At 48.9% G+C, this 9522-nt stretch overlaps 1 protein-coding gene across 1 annotated transcript; it reads right to left on the bottom strand.

The window, feature by feature from the left end:
• Positions 1-7099: 7099 nt before the first annotated feature.
• On the bottom strand, positions 7100-8630 carry Foxe3 (forkhead box E3). Its single transcript, XM_050136330.1, has one exon. It carries the CDS (start codon positions 8585-8587, stop codon positions 7730-7732), a length of 858 nt encoding a protein of 285 aa, XP_049992287.1. The 5' UTR covers positions 8588-8630; the 3' UTR covers positions 7100-7729.
• Between the last annotated feature and the right edge of the window lie 892 nt (positions 8631-9522).

The following is a 9522-nucleotide window of genomic DNA, read 5'->3' as shown; positions in this document are numbered from 1 at the left end:
TTTTTCCCAGCCAGTTTTCCAGGCCAAGATTCCCATGTATGGAGGAAGAGAAGGCTTCATAGGAACCAGTGAAGCTGTTCCTACTCTCTCTTTCTTCGACTGCCTCTGGTGGGGGGCGGTTTTCCTCAAGTAGGGCCCAGGTTTCTTGTCTCTAGTCTCCTCAACCCTTGAAGATGACAGGCAACCCAGGCCACAGCCTCAACATGTCCACCTCAGGCTGCCTCATAAGGAAGACATCAGAGCAGAAACGCCATGTCTTGTAGGAGCTTGTTCTCTCTTGTCACCGCATGGCTCCAGGGTTGAGCTCAGGTCATTTGACTTGGTGGCAAGTGTTTTCACCCACTGAGCCATGTCACCAGCCCTCACCTCATTTGACACAGAGCAGAAAACCCTCACTTGCCAGTACAAAGGCCATCATAGCATGGCAGAGAGAACTGGGTACATTCTTCCTGTTTTCATAGGAGGCTTAGGAGGAGGTCAAGGCAGAGTCTCAAGATGAGTGAGTGGCCAGGTTACGTCCCAGCTCCCTGGTCATGTGAAGCACTTGGCACGCTGTGTGACTGTCTGCCAGACTGTAAGCTGGGACAGTATCTCATTTGTCCCTGAAGTCTCAGCTGTGGAGCAGGACAGAGCCTGGCCCAATCTAATAGTTAGGGGGAATTAAGAATTTCTATGAGAACAAGGAAAGTGAAAAACTTGACTGAGCATCTGAATTGTTTTCTGCCTCAGCCTAGCACCTTTTCCTCAGTTCCCCTCTTACAGCATAGGGCATTTCTCTGCACCTAGAACTACACATCCCGCCCTCACTCCAAGTAGAGCAGTGCAGCAGCTACCAAGCGCTGCCAAGAGGAAGTGGAGAGGAAGTTGGAGATCTGCCTGGGACTCTCAGAAAACGTGGGAACCACAGTCAGTTTCCTATTCCATACCAAAAAAGTGGGGTTCAGACTGGAGCAAGGACCTGGTCCCCATCATGCTAGTATGGCATCCAAGAGGGAAATCCTGGCTTCATTCCAATTAATTTCCTCCCTCCAATAAGTGCATACAATGTGGCCAACAGGTGGCGCTTTTGTCCCCATAAACCTGGTGGGGGAGAGGAAGGAGACCAGGAGTCCAGGGGGGAAAGACAAGCAGAGGAAGCAACCTGGGATGGGAATTGAAAATGAGTCAAGAAAAGAGAAATATAAAACCTGTCACTTGGCTTGAGATGACGCCTTTCAAGATTCAAACTAGGGGTGAGTACTGGGGAGGGGACACTTGGGGTGAGCTGAGGAATGTTACTGGTGGCTGGGGCTTTTCATCCAAATTTTCACTTCCACTCAGTTCTTCATCAGAGGAAGAAGATTGGCCTTGGAGTTAAGCAGACCTGTAGGAAGTCCTGAATCCGTCAAGTTAGTCACTCTGTGGCTTGAGCTGGGTAAATGACTTAACTTTTAGAAACTTCAGTTTCCTAATTTATAAAAGGGAATATCTATAACTCTTATAAAAGGAAGCTGGAAAAGTGGCTCACTGAGCAAAAGCATATACTAGTCTTCCAGAGGACCTGGGTTTGATTTCCAAAACCCTCACCAGATGGCTCACCGCCCCCTTACAACCTTAGCTCCAGGGGATCTGACTCTCTCCCCCTCTTTGGGCATCTGCACTCATGCACACACCACAACACACACACACACACACATAATAAATATAAAATATCAATAAGAGGAAGCTAATAATTCTAAGTGAATTTGCTGGAATTTTGTTGGTGGGGATTTTGTATCTTTCATAAGTGAGGTTAGACAATAACTTTAGGTTTACATAATATTTGTTAGGGTTTTTGTTTTTGCTTCTCTTTTTTTAATGCAGGATCTTTCTGTGTAGCCTTGGCTGGCCTGGAACTCACTTTGTGGACCAAACTAGCCTTGAACTCATAGAGGTCCACCTACCTCTGCTGGCATTAAAGACACATGCCACCGCACCCAACTTTATTAGGCTTTCATAACCTCATAAAGTAGATTGAATTGGTTTAGCTTTGATTGCTTCTGTATTCTGGAACAATTTATATCTCTAGAAAAATAGGTTTTTTAGTGGTTTGGCAGCATTTACAGGTAAGTCAGCCTAGGTGTGTTCTGTGGGGGGGGCATTTGAGGAACTGCCTCTGAAGGGTTTCTTTGCTGTGCTTGTAGATCTAGTAAGGCTAGCAGCCCCCCTACATTAATCAAGCCAGACTTTAGTCAGTGGTCAGTTCTTTCTGTGGCTTTGTAGCATCTTTTTCTGTAATAGCCTTTTAAATGTCTCCCCGTCTTGCCTCAGGTCCCCTCTCACACCATTTACATCGCTTGAGGTTACAAAAGTTTGGCTTATGGATTTAAAAGTCCACTTTTATAAATGTATGGTTTTCAATTTATATACTCATAAGTAGTTTGTAATATTAACTCTCTTCTAGCCTAAGAGTTGTTTATTTAAATAAGTTTTCAATTGTTTTGGAGGCCATGGGATTGTTTTCATTTAAAAGTATACTATATCAACCCCTGTATCTTGCAAAATCCTCCCTGTCCCATAATATTAGCATCTCCCAGAGCAGCGATGTACTTCATATGAGCTTCCATAACCCAGCCACACCGAAGGAGGGCCCTCCATTTTGCTCATTTTTCTTCCTTAGGTCAACCCGAATTACATCCAGCGATCTGACAATTGCCTGAAGGAACTTTTCTGTTGACGTGACTGTCAGGCCATGGTCACGGATGTCACTCTCCCGTGTACTCAGTTTTCCATGTGCAAGGATAATAATGTTGGCTTCTTTCTTGAGTTCAATCTACAGGCCCTCAAATTCGTTTGACACCATCCTAAGTCCAAACCATCTTCCCCGCATTTCAGGTTCTCCTAGATCAGGAGCCATCTCTGTCTGAGGCCCTTTTCTCTCAGCTCCTTCTCAAGAGAGCAACACGGTTCAGTGGGTGAAGGGCTTGCCACGAAAACCCGATAACCTGAGTTTGATCCCCAGAACCTATGATGGAAGGAGAAAACTGACTTCCAAAAATTGTTTCCTGATCTGCACATGCACACTAAGACATATGCACACACCGTGGCACACGCACAACAGCACTCACTCATATACATCTCTCACACACAGAATAATAATAAAGAAATAAAGAATTTTCAGTGGTTCGGCTTCCTGTCCAAACACTCACCGGCATGCTGAGCTACCTTCCCAGCTTCTTTGAAGGTAACACATACTAAACTGAGGAAGTACCTCCAATTCTCTCGTTCCCTACGCCCTCCCCCAGGGAACGTCTACAGAACACAGCTCTGACTCAACTATTTCACTGTCAAAGTGCATATTTAGCTTTTCATGTTAAAATAATCATCTTAGTTTCAGATATGTGGTTTCCAAAACAATTTACCTCTACTGGAACAAGGAAATAAACAAAGAGAAAGGATGATATGGAATCCAGGAAACAGAAGATGCAACACAGGACAGAGATGAAGGAATGGCAAAAAGAAACTCCCGAGCAACATCTGCACAGCAGACATGGAGAACCACCAGTCCAGACTGGAGCCAGAGAACAGAGAAAAGTGGGAGAGTTGCCCCCAGGAGGGCAGACATGCAGCAAAAACAACAGTGATGAATTTTCTCATACATTTGGTCTCGTGAAAATTGTAATATTGGAAAGAGAGGGGGAGATTTAGCAGTAGATAGAAAATGAGTAAATGAAAACAAAAAGATAGATACTGGAAAAATTAAAATATGGAACACACAAAAGTGAACATTGTATACTCGTGGTTTATCAGATAACACAGTGTTTACAGTATACAAAGTAATTGAATAAATGTTATTATAAAGACGAAGTCAGCCCAAAGGCAATAGGAGAGAGGAGATTTTAGAGGTAAATGAAAGTTAATCATTTGTGCCGAGGTGGCCTTTCGTTGACAGAGCACTTGATTGACATGCTCAAGGCCTAGATTTGATTCCCAGCACCATGAAAAAGAGAAAAAAACAGGGAAAAAGGCATTTATTCCTGTCTCAAGAGAGGAACATAAACATGGAAATACCTTACAAAACAAACAAATTAGGACTGGACTTGGAGAACTGCACTACTGCACTGGAGTTATTGCTCGTAGGGTCAGATGCAGAGTTTTTAAGAGCAGTGAAAGACACCAATTGTGAGCTTTTGATTGCTATTTGACTTGTGACATTATGTGCGAATTTCAATTGAACAAAAACCTAAGTTAAAGAACTAGAGATGTGGTTCAGTGGTACAGTGCTTGACCAGGGTGTACAAGGCCCTAGGTTCAATCCCCAGCACCAATAAAATAAGCATTAAAGTATGCCTTCAGATTAAAATGACTTCTGATTTTCCTTTAATTTTTTTAAATTTTTTTATGTGTATAAGTATTTTTGCCTGCATGTATGTATGGATACCACTTGTATATCTGGTGCCCAAAGAGGTTAAAGTAAGATATCAGATCCCCTGGAACTGGAGTTACAGAAAATTGTGAGCCACCATTTGGGTGCTGGGATCTGAACCCAGGTACTTACAAGACCAGAAAATGTTGTTAATTGCTGAGCTATCTCTACAGCTCTAACTTCTAACTTTTTTCTTTCAAAAAAAAAAAGTTTTAATTTACGTGTTTGAATGTTTTGCCTGCATACTTGTCTGTGCACCATGTACGTGCCTAGTGCCCAAGGAGGCCAGAAGAGGGCATCAGATCCCCTGGAACTGGAGTTACAGACATTGTGAGCCACCATGTGGGTGTTGGGAATGGAACTGGAGTCCTCTGGAAGCGTAGTCGGTGCTCTTAATCACTAAGCCATCTCTCCAGGCCCACCTACCTTATTGAGACAGGGTCCCTCGGTGAAAAGGAGCTCCAGTTTCATCAAGACTGATCAAGCTGTGAGGTCCCAGGATTTAACTGTCTGCCTCACAGAGCTGGGATGATGCGTGGGAGCCAGCAAAGTGACTCTGGTGATCCCAGCTCCAGTCCTCATGCTTGCATAGGATGACGAGCCATCTCCCAGCCCATCTCCAGGGCTTCTTAATGGAAGAGCTGGGTTATATTATAGCTTTTTCATATCTGCCAAAATGCCAAAAAGTTAAGGCACTTGACATATGACTTTCCAAACTGCAAACTCTCTGAAGACATACACAAGTTTTCTTGTTTGTATCTCTCTTGGGCATAGCATACCCGTGATGCTGTTGAATAAAGATCCTGCCCAAAAGGAAAAGGAAAGAAAGGAAAGAAAAAGAAATGGAAAATAAGTCATTCTAGGTTTTCAGTTCCACACTGACCTTGCTAGCATTTTCCTGAGTGCCCTCAAATCCTGGACACCGAGATGTCTGCAGTGGTAACAATGGGATTCAGAGCCAGGCATGGTGGTACATGTATGCCTTAAATCCCAGTACCTGGGAGGCAGAGGCAGGCACATCTCTGAGTTCAAGGCCAGCCTGGTCTACGTAGCAAGTCCCAGCACAGCTAGGGCTACACAGAGAAATCCAGTCCATAAAAGAAAAGAATAGAATTCAGAGCCAAGGGAGGTTTTTTTTTTTTTTTTGGCTTCAGGGTGGCAAGTGGGGTCTTCCCTTCCCTGTAGATGCCCTGAATTGAGGAAGCATTTATAAACAGTTGCTTGGAGGCTGACAGCTGGGCAGCCACACCATTTGAAGCAGAAGAAAATTTGCATTTTGATCTTTGTGGAGCACCCTCATCAGAGAACCAAAGCTGGATTTCCTGCTGCCTGCTGGGCCCAGGGTGGACAAGTTTTCTCAGGTGAGGAACAGAGAAATTGCCTCCACTTCCATCCCATTCTCCTTCTCATGCCCCCACAAGTCACTTTGAGGATGGCAAATAAGAATGGATAAGAAAGTGCCAAAATAGTCAGTCTTCACAAAGGCAGACAGCATTAGACACTAAGGGGTTCAGTTGTCCAGTCGGTCAGTCCACAGATAATCAGGGCCTCAATGCACCAGGCAACAAATTGGATCTGACCCTAGCTCAAAGCAGTTAATGCTAGGAGAAGGCACCACTTTTATAATAATAATAATAATAATAATAATAATAATAATAATAATAATAATAATATTTTAAAGGGCCTTCTTGCCTTCTCAGATTCCCGCACGCCTTTCCCCTATGAGCTAGCTGCTCACTGGCCACCCTCGCCTTCCATCATCACCTGTAACCTCAAACACTGGTGTGTAGGGGATGAACATCAGGTATTTACCATAAGACCTTGGGTTTGTGACACCTTATCCTCTCCTCTGTCCTTCCCTACCCCAAGTCAAGATCTACTAAGCTGGGAGCTGAAGTGGAAATCTGAGAAAAGCACAGCTTTTGGTCAGCACCAGAGACCAGGACAAGGTCACCAGCCAAGTCCCTCGCTCACCCTTCAATCTATGAGGCAGCGATGTTGCTGCCCTGTCCTTGGTGCTGGGCATATCATGAATCAATTCAGTCAAAGCTGCTGCCCAATCCAGCAGGGAGCACAACGGGAAGGTGTGACTTAGTTTCTCCATCAGAGCAGGGAATTTTTGTCTTTCAGGTTGAGGCCAAAGCATGGGCCATTGCCTCTCCTCCAGCATAGTGTGCCCGAATCACGTGAGGATGTTATTAAAATGCAGAATGTGATGATTCAATAGGTCTGTACTGGGGCCTGAAACCCTGCGTTTCTGGCCTTTCTCCCAGTGATAAAGGTCCATGGATCCCATTTTGATGAAGGGACACTTCGCTTTGCTAAGAAATGATTAGATTAATGCAAATTAATGTGCGCCCTTATTATTATTATTTTTTTTTTTTTTTTTGCATTGGGAATGGTCTCAAAAATCAGGCAACCAGCTTTCTAAATTCACTCATTCACCCGCCCACACCGCATTTCATCTCTACCGTCTGCGGGATGCAGGTGGCAGACTGTCCAGGCTGACTCTGTGCACAGCTATCCTCCTGGATCCTACTTCAGGAGACTGAGGACTCGGGAAGGAGATTCAGGTCGTGTCAATCCCAAGAGGAAAACCGTCCTTCCCAGCCACTCCCCAAGTTACCAGCCAACACAACAAACCCAAAGGTTTCTTTGGTTTTTAATTAAACTAGCTTTGATTGGAAAGTAACAACAACCCGATCAGTTCTGTGCTTTCCACGGGGGCGGGGCAGACATAGAGGCCCATTAATCCCCCCATTCAGTCAGGAGCCCCTGGTGCTGTAACCTAGAAAGGTCTGAAGAACTGTCCTCAGAACCTGGAACTGAGCAGCCAGGTGTGTCTGTGTGGGAAAAGGGCTCAGTAAGAAACCAAGGGCAGGGTAGGAGGACAAACTTGTCAAACTTGTTGGTAAATGGTGGAAGATGGTGTGGAAGTAATGAACCCAGGAGTCTGACCTCTGACGTTGGCAAAACATCAGAGGTCGAGGAGGTGACTTGAGACAAAAGCTTCCAGACTGGAACTCACCAGGACACTTGGGGCTAAAGGCCCCACTGGTGACCGTCCAGCTCCAGAGCATGAGACTTGCCACTGTGGGGGTGCATAGGTGGGGCATACAAGAAGAGGGAGGAGTGAAGGCGTCAGATTGGAGAGGACGCTTCAGTCTGGTGGTGAGATGGTCAGAGTCTTCCCCAGGGCTGGAGGAAGGCAAGGAAGGTTCAGCCCGAGGCAAGGCAAGGGGACTCAGCCGAGAGCGCCAGGCTGCTCGTGTGCCCCAGAGCCAAGCGCGCTCTGCTCCGGGCGGGGCTGGAGGCGCGGCCAGGTGCTCCCGCCGGGACGGCGGCTCACAGGTAGCGCTCCAGGCCCGGCGCGAAGGCCGGCTGTCTCAGGTAGGCGTCCCCGGGGCTGAGCGGCCCGAGCGCGCCCGCCGGTCCGGCCAAGGTCAGGAGAGGCTCGGCGGGCAGCGGCGGGGGCAGCCCCAGGCGCTCGGGCGCAGCCGAGTAGAGCGGCTGCGAGGAGGAGGTGGCGGCGGCGCAGGGCGGGAAGGCGGCGTCGGGGACGGCGCAGCAGGGCGGCTCGGACGCCACGGGCCCCGGCGGCTCGGGCTGCAGGCCCAGCAGGTTGTCTAGGCGGAAGAGACGCGCGGGCGACGCGGGCGCGGGCGGGAAGGGCGCGTAGGGGAAGGGCGGCGGCGGCGGCGCGGGCAGCTCGGCGCGCTTGAAGCGCTTGCGGCGCCGCAAGAAGCTGCCGTTGTCGAACATGTCGGCGGCCGCGGGGTCGAGCGTCCAGTAGTTGCCTTTGCCCGGGTTGCCCGGCTCACGCGGCACCTTGACGAAGCAGTCGTTGAGGGTGAGGTTGTGACGGATGCTGTTCTGCCACTTGCGCGGGCTGTCGCGGTAGAAGGCGAAGCGCTCGGTGATGAAGCGGTAGATGGCGGCCAGAGTGAGGCGGCGGCCTGGAGCGTGCGCCAGGGCCATGGCGATGAGCGCGATGTACGAATAGGGCGGCTTCCCGCGCTGCAGCGGCCGCCGGCGCCTTCTCCCGGGGCCCGGCGCGGCCGTGGCCTCCACGTCCCCGCCGCTCGTCACCTCTTCGGGTTCGCGCCCCGGCTCGGCTCCGGCTAGCGGCGGCGACGGCTGCGGCCCCGACGGCGAGACCGAGGGCAGAGCCGGGAAGCCCGAGAAAGCAACGTGCGCATCCATGTGCGGGGTGTCCTAGGGATGCGGAGCTCTTGCCCCAGCTCCGGGAGAGCAGGGGTCGGCAGTTCGCCTTATATGTATACACACCCCCCACCTCCCGAGGAGAGGGCTCGGACCTGCCCTCTAATTTGTTTTCCCAGCCCCCTTCTCAGGCTAGCAGCCCACCTCTGTTTCTCCCCCTCCCTTGGTCTAGTCCCTTTGGGTCAATTTTCTCAGATCCTGCCTCATCCCTGAGTCAGTCTCGGTCCCATCCCCACTCCGTGGTATTTGGTCGCACTGCTCCTATTACCCCCGCCCCTTTGGGTCAATCCCAATCACAAATCCACCCATTCAGCACACTCTATTGCCCTCTCCCTATTTTGTGCCTTCTAACGACCAGATACCCCTCACCCTCCCCTGTGCTCCCATTCCCTGTTCCAACCATCTTTGCTAACCCTCAGCACCCTATGTGGCTGATCAGGGAACTATCCAGCTACCTTGCATGGGTGATGGAGGATAACGCTGGCTGCCTTTGTTTTACGGGAAGATAGTTGGACAGTCTAACTCTCCCTGCTGCATCCCCTTCATCCTTATCCATCCCTGACTCCAGCCAGACCTTGTGAACTTTCTTTGAAGATATAAAATGGTAAAAAGTACTCCACCTGTTTTAAAGTACGAGCCCCTCCAAAGGCACATACCCCAAATGCTTCCACAGAGGGAGGGGCTGAAGGAACGTCATTGGGATGGAGAGATGAAAGACTTTTGTTAAAGTACCATCCTCCTCCACCACACACAGGGAGCCAAAGGGTGAAGAAGACTTCTCTTAAAGCAGACAGACAGACAGACAAGATCAATCGAAGTGGAGGTGGAGCAGGGACCAGAGAGGCAAGTGAAGGGTTGCTAGGCTAAGTTCCAGAGGCTCTTACTATCAAGGTCTTGTGAGTACAGTCAGCCTTTGT

This window comes from Alexandromys fortis, unplaced genomic scaffold (assembly GCF_014885135.2).
Source record: "Alexandromys fortis isolate MF-2015 unplaced genomic scaffold, M_Fortis_MF-2015_v1.1 scaffold_13, whole genome shotgun sequence".
Classification (NCBI taxonomy): Eukaryota; Metazoa; Chordata; class Mammalia; order Rodentia; family Cricetidae; genus Alexandromys; species Alexandromys fortis.
Note: the sequence above shows the minus strand (reverse complement) of the source record. Positions and strands in the feature narration are given on the sequence as shown.

Bases quoted from the DNA above. Each gene is read 5' to 3' on its own strand.
- Foxe3 (XM_050136330.1), bottom strand. From the start codon at position 8,587: ATGGATGCGCACGTTGCTTTCTCGGGCTTCCCGGCTCTGCCCTCGGTC.